Source organism: Prionailurus viverrinus, chromosome C2 (genome assembly GCF_022837055.1).
Source record: "Prionailurus viverrinus isolate Anna chromosome C2, UM_Priviv_1.0, whole genome shotgun sequence".
Classification (NCBI taxonomy): domain Eukaryota; kingdom Metazoa; phylum Chordata; class Mammalia; order Carnivora; family Felidae; genus Prionailurus; species Prionailurus viverrinus.
The window spans coordinates 5,990,805-6,015,412 of record NC_062569.1 but is presented as its reverse complement, the minus strand read 5'-3'; the positions used below and the strand labels follow the sequence as shown (position 1 = coordinate 6,015,412).

Sequence of the window (24,608 nt, the reverse complement as noted above, 5' to 3'; positions counted from 1 at the left end):
GCTAACCTGCGCCCCACAAAGCTCATCTCTGCGGCCACTTCAGAGTCCCCAAGGTGCCCACGGGGACGCTGGTGGTGCCACCAACAAATGATGGCGCTGGCCCCATCAGAGTCAGGATTTGAGGGGTGGTCATGGCAAGGATCTCCTCCGAGGACTGGGGCCCACCCTCTCCACCCGAGGCACAGCACCTCAGCACACCTGTGAAAGGGCAGACATAACCATACGGGGGTGGGGTGGGGGTCGTCCTATGCACCTGCTACTTCCTTTAAACAGTGGGGAAGGGCAAAGAAACCACTCTCTTTGGTTAGAGCCAGTGTAGACGCTGGGTCAAAGATTCATACCAAGCTATAAGGCCAAAACATGTGAATTATTTTGTCATCATTAATAATTATGATAATTAAACCCTGAGCACCAGGAGACTTACCACGTGACAGTGCCCGCAGGGCATATGGAGCACAACAGGTGCTCCAGGAACGTTTGCTGAATGAGTCAAGCACGACGCTCTGCCCTTTACAAGTATTATTTCATTTGATCCACCCCATGTGGTAGACGAAATCATCCCCAATTTCTAGAAGAAATGGAGTCAAGACAAGTGAAGTCACTTGTCCGAGATCACATGGCTCACTAGGGCAGTCAGAACCCTCCTGTGGCCCGTGCACGTGGCTAAGTCTTGGACACTTATCCTTCCCCAAACCTGTGTAAGCCAATGGAGGACGCAAAGGCTTGAGCCCCTAGCAGGGGTCTGCCAGTCAACAGCCGAGGGGCAGATGCCCTTTCCCAGTTACACGGGACACACTGATTTCCTGGTCTGTGGACATCCAGCTTGAGGCGGCTGCAGGCAGCAACTTCACGGAGCATTTGTTCCAAAGGCTCCCTGTCACCATGGTAATAACCCAGAAGCCTTTCAGGCTGGCGCTGTGCACGTGGCCTGCATCCATCCCATCTGGGGTGGGAAACTGTCACCATGGAAACAGCTTCCCACACCTTAACAGAGGGCTGCCTGGCAGACAGGGGGTCAGGGTGGAGGGGCTGGGGGAGCCCAGCTGGGAGCAGGACGTACCTTGGCCAAGCTGGCAGTAAAGAGCACACACTCAAAGAGCTGGCCCATCCTCTGGAGGAACTCATCCACGTGGGGCCGCTTCAGCACATACACCTGCAACGGCAGCAAACAGCAGGCTGGTCAGTCATGGCAGCTGCTGGGGTGGCCTGGGCCCAACACCCACGCAGGAAGAATTCCTTAAAAGGGAACTGCTTGCTGTCCCCAGCTCTATGGGTGGGGGGGACACCCCAACTGTATGAGGGCTACACAGTCAGATGCGGCACGTTCGGCCGCACACACACTCCTCAGACCGGGCTCCCGGTCTGAGTCTGGTGCACCCTCCTCTGAAGAGGGAAAGGGAAGCTGACCGCGGTACTGGGGGTCTTAGGGCTTTTCAGAACCAGTAAGTAGAGGGGTTGGGCCGTGTTTGTGCGAAACGGCTCCCTCTCTCACCCGTGTTTCTCGGTACGTGTTGTGGGTCAGGCCCTATGTGGACACAGGCTACGGCCCAGGGGCCGTCCATTCGGACGTCCAGGCCCGACCCAGTGTCTGGCAGCTCTGGGACAAGCGGCCACCTCGTACCCTCGACTGGAACACCTCTCTCGCCAGGAAGGCCTGGGGTGGGAGCGCAGGCCCAGCAAAGAGGCGAGAGGTGCCTTCCCTGTCAGTGTGGGAAGCCATCCACTTGACGCCACAAAGGTGACTCTACTTGAGCTCGGTACAGAAATAGACTTTGGGGGACGTGACGCCAGCCTACTCCCAGGGCCCCCATCAGGAGGGGCCTCCAGGCAGAGGGGGGCAAAGAAGAGGCTTTCCTGGAGTGGCTGGGTGGCTCTGTGCTCCTGACTGGGGAACCTGAACAAATCTGAGGAGACCAGGGAAATGGGAGACAAGGCGAAGCTGGTGAGAGAAGATAGGGAAGGTGGGAGGAGGGAAGAACTAATTAAAACTTGAATAAATTCCATGTGAAATTAGCCACTTCCCTAAAATAAATCAAACTTATTAAAATTCAATTCAGCTCATATTCACGGAGCCCCAGCTCTGTGCTCAGCCTGAAGAAGTTACAAAAATGAACAAAACACAGGCCTTGCCCTTGAAGAGCTCACAGTCTAGAGCAGATACAAATAAGAACAAATCAAAATGAGCACGCATATCCAAGTTGCAGTAGAGAGATAAATGAAGGACAATGAACTCCCCTCTCAAGGGGAAGGAATCACAGAAGGTAACATCTGGCCTGGGCCTTGCAGGATGAACGAGAGTTCACCAGGCGGGTAAGGATGAGAAGCAAGCTTCCAGGCAGAGGAAGCAGTAGGAACATGAGACCTGGCCTGAAAGTACCTGGGTGTGAGAGCAAGGCCAGAGCCCTTCGTGACCAGCCCTTTAGAGACGGGGGATAGACGAAGGGGCTAAAGAGGAAGTGTGAAAGGCAGGTCAGGGGGAGCACAGGTGAGGCCGTGAATGGCAGATGTCGCCAGCCGTCTATCCCACGGAGTCACAGAGGGGGGACGGGGCTCTGTACCACACAGGGGATGCGTGCATGGCAGAAGAATTCTGCACAGAGCCAGGACTCGGTGGGAAACTTGTGGCCCACTGAAAGACTGGGGTAAGCACGGTCTGTGGCCGCGGGTGGAGTGAAGGGCCAGAGGCCTGGCGGGGGTGCCAGCAGGGCTGTGAGGAGCTGGGAGGCTGGGCTGGGGCTGGGGCAGGGCTTGTGGCTGCAATAGCTCCAGGCCCCTACTCTGTCCATGAGGCTCCTCGGTGCCAGGGAATGGGTGCGGCCTGTGGTCCTCAGTCCCCTTGGGAATGCTGCTTGGAAAGCAAGCTTTGCTACATGCAGAGGGCAGGAGACTGATTTGGGAACTCTGGTGTTGGTGCCTCTGGCAGAGAGGAAGGTCCTGGGCCCGGATGCCGGCGTCCAGGCCCGCGTCCGCGTGCAAGTAACCAAGAATAGGCCCATCGGGACCTGCACAGCCTATCCTGGATTACTTGAACGAGGCCACGGCCTTCGCCAGGGCCTTGGTCCTCCTCTTGGCGCCTGTGGCTTCATTCCCTCAGGAGAGAGGGTTTCTGATCCCACCCCTGGGACCCTGGAGTATCTATCGCCATATGAATCACAGTACAGTCTGGAGGGAGGCTGGGGGAGCCGGGGTGGCTCCTTTGAGAGTGGGCTGGCCGTCGCAGGTCAGGCCCTGAGGGTCATGCTCACAGTTGCAAGGTAAGAAGGAAGGATTAATTTCTCTCCTAATTCCTGCCATGCCAGTGGGCAGCCTCTCCTTTGTCTCCTTATTTTGTAGCAGAAGCCAAGGTAATAAATGAAGCCTTAACTGCTTCTCAGATGCTGAGTTAATTCAGTTGGTGCTTTTGCAAATGTTAAATGCCCAAGCGCCTGTCTTTTGGCTCCCTGCTGGCTTTTAAAAGCATGACATGTGGAGACACTAGAAATAAAGCTGCCTTTCCAAGGGCCAGCTTCCTGGCAAGACCTCCTGCCTGGGAAGGGAAGGGACCAGGGTATCAGGAAAAGAGCCATGGGCCAGGAGGCAAAAGACTGGAAGTCTCATTTGAATTCTTTCCATGATGTGACCTTGAATCAACCCTTTCTCTGGCCGAGCCTCAGTTTCTCCATCTGGACAACGACACGGTCAGACCAGCTGATTTCCAAGACATCAACTCTGACACCCTGTCCTCAAGGGCCAAGGAAACTACTGGTGTTGTTAAGGAAAGACATCCTGTTATGGCTCAAGCACCAAGAGAGATTTTCCTTCCTGGGATATAAACACAATCAGGCCAGAGACTCTCCCTTTAAGACCCTGGGTCGACAAGAAGTGGGTCACACCATCCCCGTGGAAAACCTTACAAATCGCCCCTACTCCTCCTCAACTTCCAAGGCTAGGAGTTTTCCCACAGTGTTCCAGTATGTTCATAAATGAAGCTATTCCTGGAGAAGCTTCATGCAGATAAGGGGAAAAAAACCCATCAGAACAAAGATGCGTGCCAATTAACTAGGGCATCTTTATTCAAAGTTGTCTCCTGATCCAAAAACACACATCCTTTTGGTTGGGATTTTACTAAAGATCCACTGGAGAACATGATGTAGGAGTGACAAGATCAGTCTGGAGTGGCAGGTATTGGAAATTGACATCTCTTCCCAACATCCCACCATAAGTGGGTACTTGTGGCATTTTCCTTTTGCCTGCTAGGAGAGTAGCCGAAAGCCATTACATGAGGAAGTTAATTAGACCATCAAGATAGGCCAGTGGGGGATATGGAAACTTCTAAAAGTCTGAATCAAATCAAAGAACTATTCCAACTTGCAACCACATCTACTATCTACAAATGGATTATAGTTTCCCTTATACACTCAATATAAAGTAAATGCATCAGTGAAAAAAAGAAAGCAGGAAATCACTGTATTTATTTTACAAAGCTTGCTCCCTTTTGATTCAGTAATAAAAGTGTTGATGAAATGGGAATTTAGAATTAAGTTCATAGGAAACGTAATTACCAAAAAATGCTAATTGCAGCTCAGATTTAGCTTTGATTTCTTACCTGATGTATAGTTCCATCGATTTCAACCGGAACAATAAAATCAGCATTACTAATGGGCTAGAGAGAAAAGAAATTATAATTAATATATCCGAAAGAACAAAATAAAATTGGAAACTTTAGAAAGAATAAGGTTTGCCTGGACCAATGTTTTTATTATTGGAAAAAACAGCTAAACATGTTTTTTTTAATGTTTATTTATTTTTGAGAGAGGCAGAGAGAGAGAGAGCAAGCAAGCAGGCACGAGTGGGGGAGGAGCAGAGAGAGAGGGAGACACAGAATCCAAAGCAGGCTCCAGGCTCTGAGCTGTCAGCACAGAGCCCAACGTGGGGCTTGAACCCATGACCCGTGAGATCATGACCTGAACCGAAGTTGGACACTTAACCGACAGCCACCCGGCTGTCCCTGGAAAAAAGTTTTAGGTGAAGGATGTTGAAGTATGCTTTGATTCCTTAAAATAAGCACAAGCAGGAAAGCACATTTTTTTCTGTTCTGAATATCGTTAAACTTTCAGCATCTCGGTCCAACCTCTCTATCATCTCCCTGGCCTAAACAACAAAGGTAAGGCAGCCTGGCCAGAGAATGGGGCTCCTTAGAAACTCCAGTTCTCGCCTAGAGCCCTGCCACGTGGTGTGGAACCAGTACTGGCCACCAGGGGGAGGAGGTGAGAGCCCAGTGGTCCCAGAGGACTTGCGACTTGGGGGGAAACTGATTTGTATTGGACCCACGGATGTAAGCTGCCCCGTGATGGGCTGCTGGGCAGGAGATGCTGAGCACAGGACACAAAGCAGGGCCACAGACGTGAGGTGAAATCCGAGGCCACAGGCCACGGCCTCGGCTCCTTTCCCTCTGGACCTTTGTTTCTCCTCTCTTCCACAGCTGCGGTAATGGGTCTGATGTGTGTGCCCATGGCTCCATCTGGTCCTGAGCAGCAGTGATTTCCTCCTTGCCTGGCACCGTCTCCTGCCCTGGGCAGTGGGGAGAGCCGGCCCACCCTGGATTGCTCTGTTCTAAGTAACACAATACCCAGCACAGCCACAAACTTAAGCCTATTTGAAATAAGTCTTTGACAATACTAATGATACTTAAAATGCAAACATGATTATTTCGGCAGTCCTCGTGTGAATCAATACCAGGTTTAACATGAAGTTCTAAATGGAAGTCCGCAAATGAGGTAGCAACTACTCCAATGAACAGGCCCAAGAGACTCAGAACACAAACCCCTGGGACAAATAGGAGAGAGACAGAGGGAAGACAGCACGTGTGCGGTGGCTATTGGGCAGGGATGCGGACAGGGGTGTGCAGGGCAGAGTCTCTGGTCAGAATCTGAACTGGGGTCTGCTTTTATTAAGCCCATCATCATACATACATGCATTGTTCTTTGCTAAGTAAACAGAAAATACTAGATCACAGAACCATTGCTAAGCACTCAATAGAGTACCTGAAGCTTAAGATTACAGTTTATTCACTCTTGTGGTTGGAAGGCCACGGATGAGTTCAGTATTTTATAATTCCACAACCAAAATACAAAATCATGAAGGAAGAAACTCTAACAAGGCATTATTAGATTGCAAAATCATATTCCATAGAGTATATTAAAAGAGAACAACCATTCCCCAGCTCAAATCAAGCCTCAGCCTCGGTTTCTTCTTACATGCTATGTAAAGGACGCCATGCCAAGCCACGGTTCTTAACCTGGGTCTAAGAGGCTCTGTGTGAAACAGTTGTATGTTTACAGTTGTATGATCTCAAGAGAGGTCACAGCTTTCAGATTCTCCAAGGCCTCTGAAATGCCCCAGAACATTAAAAACTGTACAATAAAGGCAGTTGCCAGAGGGAAGGTGGGTGGAAGGATGGGTGAAATAGATAAAGGAGATTCAGAGCACACATACCTGGCCTTTGGCTCCCTGAGCAGCGCCATGGCAGTGGGCAAGAATAAGCACCTTGTGAAAGGTGGCAAAAAGGCAGCCACGAAGAAAGTGGTCGAACCATTTTCTAAGAAAGATTGGTAGGATGTGAAAGCACCAGCTACATTTAATATAAGAAATCCTGGAAAAACAGTAGTCACGAGGACTCAAGGAACCGAAATTGCATCTGATGGCCTCCAGGGTCGTGTTTTTGAAGTGAGCCCTGCTCATCTGCGGAATGATGAAGTTGCATTTAGAAAATTCAACCTAATTACTGAGGACGTTCAGGGCAAAAACTGCCAAACATCCATATGCCATGGATCTTTCCTGTGACAAAGTGTGCTCCATGGTCAAAAAATGGCAGACTATGATTGAAACTCATATTGATGTCAAGACTACTGATGGTTACTTGCTTTGTCTGTTTTGTGTTGGTTTTGCTATTAAAAAAAAAAAAAAACAATCAGATTCAGAAGATCTCTTACACTCAGCACCAACAGGTCCGCCGAGTTCAGAAAGAGATGGTGGAAATCATGACCCGAGAGGTGCAAATGACTTGAAAGAACTGGTCAATAAATTGATTCCGGACAGCATTGGAAAAGACACAGAAAAGGCTTGTCAGTCTATCTATCCACCCCATGATGTCTTCATTAGAAAACTAAAAATGCTGGGGCACCTGGGTGGCTCAGTCGGTTAAATGTCTGACTTTAGCTCGGGTCATGATCTCAGGTTTGTGAGTTCGGGCCCCGCATCGGGCTCTGTCCTGACAGCTCGGAGCCCGGAGACTGCTTCCGATTCTGTGTCTCCCTCTCTCTGCAACCCCTCCCTTGTTCGCACTCTCTCTCTCTCTCTCAAAACTAAATATTAAAAAAATTAAAAAAAAAAAAAAGAAAAGAAAAGTAAAAATGCCGAAGAAGCCCACGTTTGAATTGGAAAAGCTCATGAAGCTTCATGGTTTGAAGGTGGTAGTTCTGGAGAAGTTACTGGGGATGAGACCGGTGCTAACGTTGAATGAGCTGATGGGTAAGAGCCTGTAAGAATCTGTTTAAAATTCAGACATTTAATGGTGACAAATAAAAAATCTCCTTTGTGATGAAAAAGAAAGAGTACATGTATCTTGATGAGCACTGAGAAATGTATAGAATTGTTGAATCACTGTGTCGTGTACCTGAAACTAATATAACCCTGTATGTTAAGTATATTTGAATAGCGCCCCCCCACCCCCCGCCCCTACAATAAAGGATATTCTGCTTGCAAATACAGGCAAGCCAGGGAGGGAAGAAATGAAGAGACGCTGTTCACATCAGCTTCTGTATAATGCTCTTTGAGCAGGCCTTGGAGACATCAGGGGCTGTTAAGGTCCTGCCTTTGGAGTCAGGAACCCTCCATAGCCTCGGGCAGTCTGGTCAGCATTGCCCACACTCCCAGAGCCTGGGAGGAAGCTGTCCAGGCTGAAATGGCAAAGAACCCCTGCTCCAAAGGGCTTTCCTCCAGAGGCCTTTGAAAAGTCCTGAGCAGCTTGCCCACAGGGGAGAAAAAGCTTCCAATGCTGTTGAGAGCTGAGCTGGGACATAAGGTCATGGCAACCAGGGGACCAATCCTGGAAGGGCCCTCAGGGTGCTGGGGAATGAGGTGGTACCTCCAGGCCCCAGTGGCCTGTCTCACTGCTACAGTACGTGTGTTACCTCCTCTACTCTCCCAAAGGACTCACAGACAACCGCCTGGCCTTGTCCTATCAAGGAAGGCTTCTGTTTAGTGAGAAGCAGGCATAAGGAAGGATGTTTCTGACAGAAAGTTCTTCAGGTAAATTTGATGGCTCTTCCAACGTCCCCTGCAATGGCCAGGGAATGACTGGTTCACGTGAGACACCCCCCACGCCCCCCAACCATGGAGGGTGCCTTCTTCATATCTCTCCGCAAAGTAAGGGGTGTCACGGGTTGGGGTACAAGGAGGAATGGGATCAAACTGGCCAGTGATAGTGGAGCAGCTCATCTCCAGAAGCACCCCAAGAAAAATAGGACCAGGACCCTACTTCTTCCTTCCAACACACAGATACCCTATTTTTAAGCTTTTTCATCATTTGCCTCTATCTATCCATCTTCCTTCCTTCCTTCCTTCCTTCCTTCCTTCCTTCCTTCCTTCTCTCTCTCCCTCCCTCCCTTCTCTCCCTCCCTTCCTCCCTCCCTCCTTTCTTTCTTTTTCTTTTCTTTCTTTCTTTCTTTTCTTTCTTTCTTTCTTTCTTTCTTTCCTTTCTTTCTCTCTCTCTCTTTTCTTCTCTTTTCTCTTTTCTTTTCTTTTCTTTTCTCTTCTTTTCTTTTCTTTCAGTAGGCTTTACACTGGGCCTGAACTCACAACCCTGAAATCAAGACACGAGCTGAGACCAAGAGTTGTATGCTTAACTGACTGAGCCACCCAGGCACCCCTCATCATTTGCCTCCTTAAAAAAAAATTTTTTTTTGATGTTTATTTATTTTTGAGAGAGAGAGAGAGTGACAGAGGACAAGCAGGGAAGGGGCAGACAGAGGGAGACACAGAATCGGAAGCAGGCTCTAGGCTCTGAGCTCTCAGCACAGAGCCTGACGTGGGGCTCGAACTCACAAACCGGGAGATCGTGACCTGAGCTGAAGTCAGACGCTTAGCCTACTGAGCTATCCAGGTGCCATGTCATCTGCCTCTTTAAAAAATTTTTTAAAATTTATTATTAAGAGACAGAGAGACACAGAGTGTGAGCAGGGGAGGGGCAGAGAGAGGGGGAGACACAGAATCCGAAGCAGGCCCCAGGCCCCGAGCTGTCAGCATAGAGCCCGACGCGGGGTTCGAACCCACAAACCGCGAGATCATGACCCAAGCCGAAGTCGGTCGCCTGACCGACTGAGCCACCCAGGTGTCCCTCATTTGCATCTTTTAAAAAACCTGTCTCATTTCAAAAAACGGAGAGATGGTTCATGAAGTCATTTCTGAATGGCGTAGCCACAGCCATTTCCCCACGGAGGCCCTTTGGTAATTTGTAACTTGTGCTGGCATTCTGGCAGGGAGGGGATGGAGAGAGGAACGAGGTAGACACGAGACCGAGACCGTCCGATGCTCCCTGTGACATCGCTGCAGCCCCGCCCCCTTCAGGAGGGAAGTCATACGGTGGACGGATCCTCATTCAGCTATGAAGCTTGTAAAAAAAAAAAAAAAAAAAGCCCAGCTACCTCCTGTCATGAAAAAGCTCACAACAAATGGCTGAACCTGCTCGGAGGCCGTAACTCTGGAAGTCTTCTTCAGGGTTGGACATCTTTCAAAAATTGGTCTGGGGAAACTTCCAAGACAGCAGGTTGCTTGACAGTTTTAACAGTGCCTCCCCTGCCCCTTCCAATAAGACACACAGCACTCTAGCTACCTTCACAAACACACCGTGGTGTCCTGGGGCACTGGCACATTGATCGCCTTTTGCCATCTGAGAAGTATTTCTGCAGGGGTTGGAGGGTTGGAAAACTCAAACCTCACAGGTAAGAATGGGGTCTCGGTGACACCAGCAGCCCAGCATTTCCCACCAAACTAAGTAGCTAGTATTTAACTACTCGAGTTAATGTTCACCGGAGGTGATAAGCAACTATTACTGGGATTTCTTCATGAACAGTGATGTCATCCTTTCTATTTTTCCTTTTCCAACACACTGTGGCCAAAATCACAAAGGTTATGGATTGCTTTTTATGTTGATTTACCTTAAATGAACTGTGCACCAATGTTTCATCTAAATCAATGACCACACATTTCTTTCCATAGTCAAGCACCGTCGCCTCTGGAAGGAGGTATTTAGCTGGTGGCTAAAGTGAAAAAAAAAAATCAGTATTATTACCTTTATGTAGAAGACATACCAACCAATCAATCCCCTTATCGCCGTATCATGTTGTCAGCGAGGTTACAAATGAGATCAGACATGTAAATGCCTGATTAAGCACATCATGGGAGGTTATTAAAAACAGTAGGACTACGTAGTTTACAACTGAAGTTTTAATAAATGATGTGCCGTTATCTGAATGGCTATTGGAGGGCCTCAGTTTTGGAACCAGACAAGTCAGGGTGTGAGTATCAGATCTGTCTCTTCTTGGCTGTGAATTGGGATAGTACTACCTGCCATGGAAGGCTGTTGCTCTCAGCTGTAACTGGTAAAATGCCCGGTGTTCTGCCTGGTATATACATGTGGCTACTGTTATTATTAAAATGGGCTACACAAAACAAATACTCAATTATATTAGCTATTCTAACTACACAGGCCCATTTCCTGGGGATCGTTTTTGTCTGAAGTTCCCTGTGGTATAGAAGTACATTTTACAGCTATACTGGAACCGTAGTGGTTTTTTGCTGGTTTGTTTTAACGACCACAATTTTCAGAAACTTGAAGAGGACCTATGGTCCACCAGCAAAGCGCAATCCAAAAGGACTTCCAATAATAGAAAACAGAAATAAAAGTGGTCCAGGTACAGGGCCCTGACTTGTGTCCACCCCACTGCAGTACTGAGTGAAGGTAGCACTTACCCCTTGGATCCTTAGTCTCTGGAGGTTATACTTTAATCCACATGGTGTTTGTGGATCAGAAAACCTATTTATGTCTTTGTAGTAGCTGACTCTAATCTTGTGGTAAAGAGGTTGTAAAGAGTTAATAAGCTGCTGGATATCGGCAGCCAAAGTCATTCGTGATTTAGAGTTTTATTTCTTTGGGTTTTGCCTCATTCTAGAAGTGATTCCAAGTACTTTAGTTTACTTTGTGGCATATTCCGTACCCAATGTTAACCAGCTAATTTTCTCTCCTGGAAGAAGGTCAAACTCTGTTCAATATTTAATGCAAAACAAAACACACACAAAAAAACTGTGTCCCTAGCCACTGAAGAACAGAAAATTTAGCTTATCAAAACAAACCCCAAAACAAAACAAGAAAACAATGAAATCAAGAAGTATTCCCTTTTGAATGGATTATCTCCTTTTTTGGAGGAGGGGAGACGGGAGGTTACAGTGAATATTAGTCAAGATCCAGGGTTAATTTTGGACTTTAGCTGGTTCACTAGTGAACGGAACACAGGAAGTCAACCGGGTAGGTCAATTTGCAAGCGTGACGATCAACTGGTCTAGGGCTGAGTGGTGATTCTAATTCGATAGGGGCTCTCTCCAGTGGGCGTTTCCTCCTGTCCAACATCATCTAGAAGAAAAAGCCTTCACGTCCTCCCAACTCCCTTGGCTCTAATTAAAGTTCACCAAGCAGTAGCACCGGGAGGAGATGCACCTTGGACATGGGACACGGGATTCAGGGTCCTAAAAAGGATTCTGTCTTTCACTATATATCAGCAAGCAAGCAGGGTGCTAGAAACATTACAATAAACTCGCAACAAGAAGTTTTATATTCAGTGTTTCAAAAAGGCAGAATATGGTGAGCTCTGTAAGTGAACATAATAAAGAGGGTTTGAGCTATTTCTGTTGTTTGGGCCATAGCAGAAAGCATGCTTGTGACCAGAATAAAATTTAATTTCTTATCACACGATTATGTAATAAAAACACATTCTCATTGTAAAGAATACAGACACGTAAGAGACAACTATTTCCTTTTCCCTGCTCCCCATTCCTCTCCCGGGTGCCTCTCTTTTCAGTTCGGTGCATGTCTGTCCAGTCTCTATGCATTTATATACTAAAACAACATTTAAACTTTATGTAATTGCTCGCCTGGGAAATAAGGCTCTAGGGATGGAAATGATTCCATCCCTAGCAGATCTGAAAACGTCAAAGATCTGCCAAAAGCGGCTCAGTTATTTTCCGGACCTGAGAATAAAAATTACTTTCTGAGCATATTTAACCCACACTTTGCAAGCACTCTCTGAGTTAACAGGACAGAAAAGACCTCAGGTACTACTGGAAGAGAGAGAAGAGGGAGAAGAGAGAGAAGAGGGAGGAGGGTGAGACTCCTCATAAGTAAGCTACTGATTTAGCATTTGTGCTGCAGAGAACAAGGCGGGGCTGGGGACAATGGGTAAGGAGGGTTCCATTAACCCTCAGCCCCGCTTCCTAAACACACACAGCTTCTCTGAGAGCTTGGCTTTAGATTAATGCAAATTCCTCAGACCACTGGTAAAAATTCTTCTGGACAGCTGTGTCCTTGGAACACGCAAGGACACTATATAGTTGCAATAGTGCTTTGGTACTTCAATTGATCTGTTCAGGTGATGCTTGAATTATTAACTAAAAACGTCCTGGGGCAAATTTTCTCCCAGGCCATCAAAAAACTGGAGAACAAGAGAGACACCAGTTACATCAAGAAGAGCCTTTTCATACAAACCTCTTGCTCCAAAGTACACGGAGGACACTGCCAGGGGGATGGAGAGGGTGAGGGTAGGGAGCAAAAATGTGGGGGGGGGGGGGCGGGGGGGGGAAGGAACCTTGGTTTGCCCTCTAAGATCTAGGAAGGGCATTCATTCCAGTTCTCTTCCTGGGAGAAGATCTGGAATTTTCCAACCTCGGTAGTGAACTGGCAGCCATGAATAGTTAACTCTCAGGTTCCCGGGGCACCCATCCCACTAACCCTCACAGGTCTTAGAGGCGGAAACGTTCTTGGCACACTAGATTGGGGTTTCTGCACATAAGAGTCCCAGGCTCACAGTCTGCACACTGTGCTCCCCAAGCCTCAGAGCTGAGGGCAGAGATCTCAGGGCTTCTGCGGGAGGAGGCGAAGGAAACTCTAGACCATTTTTAATCATAATCGTTCTGCCGATAGGTTCTCCATAAGGTTTGGTGGGAAAAAAGTACACTGCTGTTTACTAACAGGCTTAGGCACACAGAGCAGAAATGTAATTGCTAGAAAACTCATTTCTCCTCTTATTCTCCTCTCGCACCGTCGTGACTCAGCTACACTGTCAACCTTGCACCGTGAGCACCGTGAGCATCGAGAGTGAGATTCCTCCAAGAGCAGCAATGGGAGGAATCGGGTCACAGCCCCAGTCACATTCCGCATTCCTTGCTGGGGCCAAAGCATTTGAACTCTCACCTTCGGCCAAGGCCACCCAAACTTCAGGGGATTCTAAAGCTGGCCCTCTGCTTCTTTTCCTTATCCTTTACTACCTGACTTTTATTATTGGATAGCCCACGAGGCTTCCAATAAGATGTGTGGAGGGCCCCAAATCCCAGCTGACGGCTGGGCAACAAACGTTACTAAGCGGAATGTTGTAACATCAAGTCCAGATAAAAATGTCATTTTCAACAGGTGTACAAAAAGATGGATTAATCAATAAATAGTGTCGAGACATGTGACTTGCCACTCGGAAAAGGCAATAAAGCCGGATCACTACTTAACGCCTTACCCCAACGTGAATTCCAGATGGATCGCAGATTTAAGTGTAGAGATAAAACCATTAAAACGCTAGGAGAAAATATGGGTCACAGTCATAGAGTGGGGAGATCTTTCTAAGTGTGACATAAAAAACCAGGAGCCAGAAGGGATAAGATTAAACATCTGCCTGTATAAAATTAAACTTCTTTGTGGCCAAAATGATTATAAACAAGGCCAAGAGATATACCATAAATTGGGGGGAAAGCCCTAATTTCCTTGAAATTAAAAAGATAACAGTATAAACTCTAAAAGAAATGAATACGGAGGCAGGAAGACATATGGACAATAAACTTGTGAAAAGATGTTCATACTCATTCATAAAGAAATGCAAATCAAAGCAATGAATTGATACACTATTCTTTACTCGCAGATCAGCAAAAACTAAATATTTGATTATTGTCATTTCTGATCAGGGAATGGGCAATCCCACACACTCCTGGTGGGAATGTAAATTAGGCTTTCAGAGGACAACTTGGCTTTAATCCACCCAAGATGTAAGTTATATCCTTTGATCTAGCATTTCTACAATTAGGAACTGATCACAACAGATACTGTAACTCAAGTCCATAAGCATACGTGCACAGGAATATTCCTAAGAGAAGTATTAGCAATAGTTGAGAAGTAGAAACAAAGTCAATGCCATCAAGGACGAGTAAAACAATGAGGCAGATCACTGTGCACTGATATTTGGAAAGACGTTCAAAGTATATTGTTTAAAGCAAAAAAATACCTTGCAAAACTCTCATTTGTGTGAATACGGTTGTGTTTATTTAGAAAATTTCTGGAAGGATACATAACAAATATTAAAAGTGATTATTTCAGGGATTAGGCCCATGTTGGGAGATTTTTTCTTCTTTCTACTTTATTCTTACAGTATTTTTAAAACTATGAGCTTGAATTATTGCTTAGTAAAAAATCAAAAGACCAAAGCTGCACACATTAAGAGAGCAGCATGACAATGAAATAAGAGGGGCATGGTGGGAAGCAGAGATGCGGGGGTGGGGGTGGGGGGGGGGAGTGGGCTCCAGCCAGAACTACACTGGGCACCCACAGGCTCAGGGGTACCTTTCACCTTCAGGGCCTGGAAACAGCTTTCAAGAGGCTGTAGGCCCTGGTTTGGGATTAGCACAAGCCTGGATTTCTGGCCCTACAGTACGGCACCCCAAGCTCACAGGGGCTCCCAGCACCCACCAGGTCCCCTGCGATCCAGAAAGGGCACGGCTATTTCATTTATGTGACTTGTGGCCTTGCCATGTGCGTACAGATTCTGCAGGGGATCCCAAGTCTCGAATCCTGGGGCTGAACTGGACTCCAGATGGACCTGGGCTCAGTCGTGCATGCCCATCGGTAGACTGCTTTTCTGGAAGCTCTCACTCAATGATGCAAGTTACTTTAGCTAGGCTTTGTTTTTCTGCAAGGTATTTCAGAGATTCACGAGGCCTGACCTAGACTCTTATTTGTAGGAAGGAGCCAGCAGTGTATTGATCTCACACCGCACTAAATTATATAAGGGATCTTTTTCCCCTTGGCTGTTTCATTCTGGGATTCTAGAATGTGTTGAGATTTGTGGGGAAAGGGTCATTTTCCGCGGCAGAGTTTTACCCTGACAAATGCTTGGTTTGGCACTTAATGAACTTTGAGAGAAACCAGGGCTATGGGAGTATCACAGGTAGGGGGAGAGGTGGCACCTGTCACGCATTTGATGTAGGTATCTTGTAGGAAGAAATGTATGAAATTACTTTGCATAACGGTTAAAAGGAGACCTCTGGTAACAATCCCACTGGGTATCCTACTCAAACACCCGATAAGAAGCCCGGCTGCCTGATCAATCTTTTTGAATCAAGTCGGTCTTCCTGACAAAGCCTGACTTCCAGGCATGCTGGTGAAGTCAGAACTACTCCACAAACCCTTGACACTTGTTAATCAATGGAGAGTTAAAGTCCTGAGAAAAATGGAATCATCAAAAAATTAGGGGGCAATTTATTAGTTTATAAGTGACACTCATTACCAAATCTGAATCAGAGACTCTTTAGGGATTAAAGTATCAATTTATGGACATCTTTTAAAATCTAAATCCTTCCATAAGGACACAGGACTGTTTAAAAGGTCTTGTTGGATACGGACATCTCTGGCGCAAGTCTCTTTGGAGAGTCGGTCACTGGTCTGTTTCTTGCCGGCTTAGCCTCAGGCTAAATGGCTCTTGCTGTCAGAGCAGGAGGAAGAGCAGGGACAGTGGGGACAGTGGATGTCTGAGGGGTGGCCCGTGCTGACGTTGACCACTGGTGGGGCTCCTCTCCCAGATTCCGAGGCTGGAGAGAGAAATGGTGGCCCATAGGAGTGCCCAGCTGGAACAGCTTCAAGTTCAGGGAATACAATTGGGGCAATTTTTTTCTGATCTTAGAGCCAAGGCCAAGCTACTGACCCTGCTGAGTAAATCATAAACGGTCTGCTCACCCAGGACATGGGCTGGAGGAGCCCCCTGGGACACAGCCTGCTGCAGAATCCTACGTCTGGGCAAAAGTTTGTTCTCCCAGTCTATGGAGCTGGGGCTGAGGTGCTGGGGGTGGGGAAGGGCAGCAGGCCGCCTTAGCTTGGAGGCCCTTCGCAGAAAAAAAGGAAAGGTGAGAATTTGGTGACTAGATGCTGGCTGTCCTGCTGTTCCTGAGAAACCTACTCACAGTTTAAAATGTAGCTTCATTTTTCAACAGAACAGAGCTGTTTGTACCATGTGCTAAAACTCAATGTATGCAAGAACATTTAAATAACCATTTATATTAGTAGGCCCAAAGCTACAAGATTCTACACGTGTTTAAATAAAATTTGATAAATATACATACACTTGGTATGGGAATGACCTGCCTCTGGTCACCCTAAGGAAAAAGAAAAAAGAAATCATTGTCAGGTTTGAAGAGAAGTAAGCAGATCATATACTCAAAAGAAACTTCAAAGCACTCTTGAGTACGGCAGCCCTATGATTTCCTGTTCTCTGCACCCTGGTGGTGTTCAGTGAACAGGAGGCACCCAACGATTTTCCAATTAGGGCACTGGGCTCCACTCTGCCTCCCAGACACCCCCACCCCTGACAAACCAGGCTGGGTTCCTGAGGCTCATTAATCTCGCGTGTTTAAATGTTTTTCTTAATGTTTCTTATTTATTTTTGAGAGCGAGAGAGCACAAGCAAGGCAGAGGCAGAGAGAAACTGGGAGATACAGAATGTGAGGCAGGCTCCAGGCTGACAGCACAGAGCCCGAGGCGGGGCTCGAACCCACGAAGGGTGAGATCGTGACCTGAACCGAAGTCAGACGTTCACCCGACTGAGCCACCCAGGTGCCCCTAATCTTGCTTATTTAAATGGTGCCTCCCTTACTCCCAGGAATTTAATCCTTAACTGAAAAATAAAAACAAAAGCCCATATACTACTTTGATCCATTAATCCCTCTAGTAACTGCCTTATTTCTTGTTTTTAAGTTAGTTATTCCCTAAAAAGACTAAGCCTTAAGTCAATACAATATGTAGAGGAAGGAAGACTAGTTTATCAGATTATAAGGAATCCCCTGGTCACTCCAGGTTTTCTTCTAGAGGAGGACTGGACAGAGGGGACAAGGCAAGGCACAAGAAATTCCCTCTGAGGCCATAGCGGTGGAGACAGAGTCCCCTTTAAGGGGAACAGAACCTGTATTTGCAGGGAGTGTTAAGAAAATTCAGGCCTCAAAGTGGGGCCTCACCCATTCTGCAGCCCTGGAATGCCAGCCATTCCAAACCCGGTTGAGGGAAACATTTCATTTTTATTTTTTTAAGCTTATTTATTTATTTTGAGAGAGAGCGAGCACATGCACAGGAGGGGCAGAGAGAGAGGGAGACAGAATCCTTAGCAGGCTCCACACTGTCAGTGCAATGCAGGGCTTGAACTCACAAACCGTGAGATCATGACCTGAGCAGAAATCAAGAATCAGACGCTTAACCGACCGAGCCATCCAGGCACTCCAAAACATTTTATTTTAGCATCATTAATAAATGCTAACAAAATAACACTTCTTCTCCATTATCTCCACTGAGCAGTTCCAGTTTCTGTTTCTTCTTTTTTAGATGGAAGGATGGGAGGCAATAAATACCAGCATCACAGTTCCCGATGAGGAGATATGAGACTGTTTCCTGGTCTCCCACATGGAACTATTGTGAAAAGTGTATCCATCTTTACTGAGGGCGTGGCTTGTGACCAGGGTCTCATGGGAAGGGGTCAAACCAGATTGCTGACAGTGGCAGGTGGCTGGCACCTCTTTGGGCTCTGCTCTGACTCTAAACACCAGTTAGCAACTTCTTGATTATCTGCAGCCCTAGTTACCACCTCTGCCGAGTAACAGCAACTCCTGTTTCCTCTCGAGATCCTCTTGATGGCTCTTTCCTTTTTCAGGACACCTGGGGCTTGCCATAAGGATCCTAAACTGCCTTCTGCCATTATTCAAGGCAGAGCTGTGCTGCTCTCCAACACAAAGGTGCAATCAAATCGAATCCATTTTTAAGAACTTCTGCAGAGAAGTTCACTTCAGAAGCTCTTCAGTAATATTACTCCCAACATCTGGATCTAGGAGGTGGCTGCTCTTGGTGGGGAGACTTTAAGCAGAAGCTCACAAGCCTGCTGGGTCACGACAGAGGAGAGTTTCTCAACCCTGGAGCTACTGACATTCTGGGCCTGGTAACTCTTTGCTGCGAGGGCTGTCCTGAGCATTGTAAGATGTTCCACAGCATCCCTGGCCTCTACCCACCGGATGCCAGTAGGACTCCTGGAGCGACAATCGAAAATGTCTCTAGATGTTGTCAGATGTTCTCTAGGGGGCAAAATCATCTCTAAGTGAGGACCACTGCACTAGTGGGAGGCTACAAACAGCCCAACACACAGGTGTACCTTCAGACAAGATGAGCACATCAGTGAAGGAAGAGAGAACAACAGCAAATACCTGAAGGGCTTGGCAAAACACAGGCTAGGACCGAGGGTGCTATTCTGGACAGATGTTTGGGCTGGAAAATCACCCCGGAAGCTTGCGCGCGTGCATGGGGTATGCACGTGTTAGGGAGTGTTCAGCAATCCCTCTCCTCTGTCCTCTCCCTGATTAGTCCTCCGTGGTCTGGGCCCTTGGAGTCTCCTGGGTGCTGACTTCTTGCCTCTCGTCAGGGGCTGCACACCCTTTTATTTTGGGCAACTGGCGTGCAGGTCCAGGTTGTCACTGTGATGGAGGCAATGGTTGCCACTCTAGGCCACTGCTGCTGAAGCATTTCTCCAGGACAAAGCGAATACGTAATGTGGGTAGAACCCTAGATGCCACCTGTTGCACTCTGTCCACAGCCTTCTCTCTGCTTCTGGCATGCTGAGTTCCAAGAGGCAGGGAGAGCTGGGGGCCAGCGGTAGAGATGGGCCTAGAACCAGCTTCCACGTCTAATGTGCCTGGGCTGTGTTCCAGTTGTCCTGACCAAGCTGAGTGAGACGGAGGGCAGAGGGTCCTCTAGGCAGTAGCTGCCCCACTTTGACAGGTTCTTTCTGTGGGGTCTGGTCTTACAGACCGAATAGTAAGTGCAATGCAAATGATGCATTACTTAGAGTTAATTCTTTAAAAAGCAATTGTGACAAACGTAAGTGAAGAAGTCCAGGAATGAATACTGGGTCCAGGTAAGCCTAGCTCTGCCAGAAAACTGCCCTGAAAGGCCTTTATTCTCTCATATATACAGCCAGCTACTCCAAGAAACCTGCCAGAGGTACGCCACCGTTTTCCCATGCCATTTCACCTAGGCAAATACTATTTTTAAATTAAAACTTTTACCAAGACAGTCTTGAATCCTTCAAACTCTTTGTTTGAATCCTTCACAGGCCTAGGGTACCAACGATGGTCCTTTTGCTAATGGCGATTCTCTAAAGCAATGATTTAAATTGGGGGAGGGAGAGTACGAGGAAAGCTCACCGAGGGAACATGTTAGAATTTGGGGCCGCAACAGGGTTTACAGTGGAATCTCATCATATAAATTCCACGAATAGGTTTTTCCACACCAATGTAGAGTAAGGTTAAGGGAAGTCATCTTTTCATGATTTTTTCCCAAAATGTTCTCAGCTGTTCTTCGACATTATTTCTTCTATGTAAAGTTTAAGTCTTATCTAGCAACCTAACACATTTCTCCATAACTAAGAGCTACCAGAGCAAAACCTTTTAATGATTCCATTTTTTTTTGAAGTATTTTGGGGTTTCTATGTAAGTAATCATGTCATATGCAAATAAAGCTAAACTCCAATGTTTTTCATATTTATATCAATTGTTTCATTTTCTTATCTTCTTACATTAGCCAGAAACTGCCAGAGGTTTTCCTATGTGGCTTGCTGTATTTATTTATTAAATATTTTATTTTATTAAAAAAATACTATTTATTTTTTTTTTTTTTTTTTTTTTTTTAAATTTTTTTTTTTTTTTCAACGTTTATTTATTTTTGGGACAGAGAGAGAAAGAGCATGAACGGGGGAGGGGCAGAGAGAGAGAGGGAGACACAGAATCGGAAACAGGCTCCAGGCTCTGAGCCATCAGCCCAGAGCCTGACGCGGGGCTCGAACTCCCGGACCGCGAGATCGTGACCTGGCTGAAGTCGGACGCTTAACCGACTGCGCCACCCAGGCGCCCCAAAAAATACTATTTATTTAAGTAATCTCTATACCCAGTGTGGGGCTTGAACCCACAACCCCGACAGCAAGAGTCACAAATTCTTGTGACTGAGCCAGCCAGACGCCCCAAAGATTTTATTTTTAAGTAATCTCTACAGCCAACACGGGGCTCAAAGCTACAACTCTTGAGATCAAGAGTCGCCCACTACACTAACTAGGCCGGCCAGGCACCCTGTATTTCTAGAAGACAGTTTTTTATCGTATTTAAGTGGTTTTCTTCTACATATTTGTCTATATTGTTGATTAGTATACAAAGGTTATGGCTATTACACACTTGATGTATCAGACCTATTATCATTAGAAAACGTCCCTCTTTCTCTTGTTTGTTTTTGCCCTCGAATTTTGTCTGATACCGATTTTGTCACCTTTGCTTTCTGGTCATCTGATCTGCCTTTTCCATTTTGCCCATCTATTTTCCATCTTTTAAAAACCACCGTATATTAGACGTTGGGTCAGAAACTACTAGTCACCTACTGTAATAGTAATTCCAGTTTCCTTTCTGGGCACACCGTAGGACTGCACTTCCATGCTCCTTGAAGGTAAGCATAGTTATGTGAATTGCTTTGGCCAAGAAGATGTAAGTTAAAATGAGGCATGTGACTTCTTTTTTTTTTTTTTTTTAAGTAGGCTTCATGCCCAGCATGGAGCCCAATGTGGGGCTCGAACCCTGAGAGCATGATCTGAGCTGAGATCAAGAGTCAGATGCTCAACCGACTGAGCCAGCTGGGCACCCCAAGGCATGTTACTTCTGAGTGAAGACTTTAAGAGCCAGTGTGATTCACCACACTCCCTTTTCCTGCTATGGCAACGACGAAAGCAAAAAGATGGGGCCTTTCTCAGTCTAAGTCCATGAATGAGGATGAGCTGCATTACGCAATCTGATAGCGGTAGCTATGAGTCACATGTGGCTACTGACCCTGTGAAAAGGTGGTTAGAGCTAAGTTAAGATGCGCTATAGGTATAAAATACATATCAGATTTTGAAGAATTAGAAAGATAACAAGAGTATAAATTTTACCTCATTGATAGTTTTTTTCTATTGATTACATGTTGAAATGATATTTTGGAGGTCTTTGGTTAAATCGAATGTATTATTAAGAGCAATTTCAACTTTTAAGAAATATTTTTAAGAATGAGGCTACTAGAAAAATTTAAACAACACAGGTGGCTCACATTATAGATCTACTGGACAAGTGCCACAGCTAATCCACGATCAACGTGTAGCGTGAGTGAAAAACAGACTTTTACCGTTTGAAGCCTCTGAGGTCTGGGGGTTGTGCCTACGGCCTAACCGAGCCCACACCGACTAGCACGTTGACTCAGCAGTCATTTCTCCTTTCCCCTTTGTGAGAGAGCTCTGATTCTGCGGAGGGCAGGAATATGCCAGTCTAAAGTCTTCCCCCTTTGGGCCTCCCTTCCCTTGCTGCCAGAGGGTAGCCGTGTGACAAAGTTCTGGCCACGAAGACAGAAGGAGACGTGCCCTCGGGTTTTCTGTGAGGGCACTGACTTCCCATACAAGCGGCCTAGGTGGGGGTACTCCTCCCCCCCTTCTTCCCTCGGATGTGGACATGCTGTCTGAAGCCTGTGACTCTGGGATAATAAACAAGCATGGGGATGAGAGCAACCGTGCCAAGGAAGGTGGAGCGGAAAAATGGAAAGACGGAAGAACAGAGAGAACCCGGGTCCCTGATGGCATCATCGGGCACCTAAACTGACCCCGGCAACCGCCAGACTCAGGCTTTTTATGTGAGAAAATCATCCCCTCTTTGTTTAAGCTATTATTTCTCAGTTTTCTTTTCCTTGCTGCCAAAATCGTTCCTATCTGATGCAGGTCTATTCTTGGAAACAGCATACAGATGAATTTGTCAAGCCAATCTGATACGGTCGTGGTCTTTTGTGAGGGGAATCTGGTTCACCGAACTTGGGTTTTATGCCTCCTCTTTATGTTAGGTTTACTATTGGTGTTTGTTCTTTTCCCCCTTTCTCTACTTTGACGGCCTACTCACGTTGCTGCCCATTTCTCCTTTCACTCCTCGTGAATTTTCAGGATCTATTTCCTAACTGCGCTGCTTGTACGGTTCTATTCCTAACAGGTGGTACTTATTCTTACGTCTTCTATAATTGTATCATAACGGAGTATCAATCTCGCCCAGGCTTCTTTCGGTCCCCTCTCTGAATCATGACATGTCTGAAAATGCACTCCCTTTGCTTCAACAGATAAATGCTATCCTGGTCACATACAGAATTTTTGGTCTGGAATTCTTTTCTCTCAATAGCCTGTAAAATTTTTTTTCATAGTCTTCTGGCTTTCGGTATCGTTGATGAGAAGTCTGGTACTGCTGTTAAGTCTCTTTCTTTTGAAGGTATCTCGTTCTGGTAGCTTGCCAGATTGTCTCTTCACACTTAAATTTCAGAATTTTTTTTTAAAGCGTATTTATTTTTTGAGAGGGAGAGAGTGGGGTGGCGGGGAGCAGGGAAAGGGCAGACAGAGGGAGGGAGAGAGAATCCAAAGCAGGCTCCACACAGTCAGTGCAGAGCTCAGGGCGGGGCTCGAACCTACGAACAGTGAGATCAGGACGTGAGTTGAAGTCGGACACTCAGCTGACCAGCCCCCCCGGGTGCCCCTAAATTTCAGAATTTCAACAGCACACATCCAGGCATGTGCTCCCCTAACCTGCCCCACTAGCCTCACTGTATACTTACTTGGCGAAAGCCCTCACAATCTACATATTCATACTTTTTTTCAGCTCCTATTTGCATGTTAGCTCTCCTCGATGCCTCTTCCTACCCTTCCCCCCTCCTCCCACAACGATCATCTCTGTGTCTCTGGTCTGAACTGAAAGATATTTTCCCCACTTGCTCTAGAACATTAATTCCGGCCTCAGCAGTGACCATCCTCATTCTCCTTTTTCTCAGTTTGTTTACTAAGTTTTTATATTTAGAAATCATGGGACTTCTTTTTTTAAGTTCTGGAAGTTACTTTTGTCCTCGAAATTCGTTTCTTGACGTACCCTTTCCTGCGTTGCCTACTAAAGTTCTCTTCCGTCTCTTCTGTTGCTTTTACCTCAGTGGGAGCCCCGTCGTGTACTTTTTCGACTTGGACCTTCTCCACAGTGGCAAACGAGGGGGCACCGCCAGGTCCGGCAAGGAGCAACGTTTCTGCGGTCCAGCAGAGCCCAAACTGACAAACCACAAGGACAGGAAGAAAGTCTCTGCACCTAGTGGGCTGCTTTAGGGCACAAGAAGCGAAAGCAATTCAGCTCATCAGTACAGCCCCTCCAAGGACCACACACATCAAGCGGGTAGTGCGGGCCCTTTCCGAGGGGATCCAGAGCTCTTGCCGGCCGGTGGACCTCATGGGACCATCCATGTCCAGTCTCTGTCCTAGGACTCCAAGAGAGGCAAGCATTTTCCTCTGTTGGTGGCTTCCTGCTTCTCACCGAGGCTCAGAGAGGATGCATCCTGCGCCTGCTCCTTCCCCTGGAGATGTCAGGAAAACCAGAAGCGTTACTGCGCTTTCCGGATTCCACCAGCAGGCTCACCGGGTTTATCCAGAGACAGAATTTCAACGGTCAGAGCCATGTGCTCAGGCTGTCATCTTCCCAGAACCCTGCTCCTTCCATTCATATGTACTTTAAAAATAATTTACTTTCTAGTCCCCAAAGTAATTTCAGCTTATTTTGTGAAAATTGGGAAAAGCTACAAGAAAAAAGAGAGAAAGAAATGAAGCACAGGAGAGGGGAGAACATCCTATACATAATCCCACCAGTACGAGATAGTCTCTTCATGTTTCGGCATATATCATTCTAGTCTTACGAATGCCTGTGTGTGCATGTAGGACTATGTATATATACTTATAAATACACTCACCTGCTACATTGAAGTCTTTTATCCCCTATTTGTTTATTTATTTTAGAGACAGAGAGAGAGAAAGCATGAGTGGGGGGGAGGGGCAGAGGGAGAGAGAGAATCATAAGCAGGCTCCACACTCAGGGCAGAGCCTGACGCTGGGCTCGATCCCATGACCCTGGGATCATGACCTGAGCCAAAATCAAAAGTTGGATGCTTA

General features: G+C 46.7%; 1 protein-coding gene and 1 pseudogene across 3 annotated transcripts in view; one reads left to right on the top strand and one right to left on the bottom strand.

Moving 5' to 3' along the window:
• The window catches only part of CTDSPL (CTD small phosphatase like), a 121,405-nt gene that overhangs the window by 10,538 nt on the left and 86,259 nt on the right, over positions 1-24,608 (bottom strand). For 2 of the 3 annotated variants that reach the window (XM_047874589.1, XM_047874591.1), the window contains exons 3-6: positions 16,681-16,713; positions 10,197-10,298; positions 4,586-4,642; positions 1,061-1,153 (exon numbers count right to left, since the gene is read on the bottom strand). In XM_047874589.1, coding sequence (XP_047730545.1) covers positions 1,061-1,153; positions 4,586-4,642; positions 10,197-10,298; positions 16,681-16,713 — 285 coding nt within the window. The remainder of the gene's footprint in view (positions 1-1,060; positions 1,154-4,585; positions 4,643-10,196; positions 10,299-16,680; positions 16,714-24,608) is intronic. The other variant, XM_047874590.1, reaches the window with a different exon arrangement.
• LOC125175042 (40S ribosomal protein S3a-like) lies at positions 6,502-8,258 on the top strand (annotated as a pseudogene).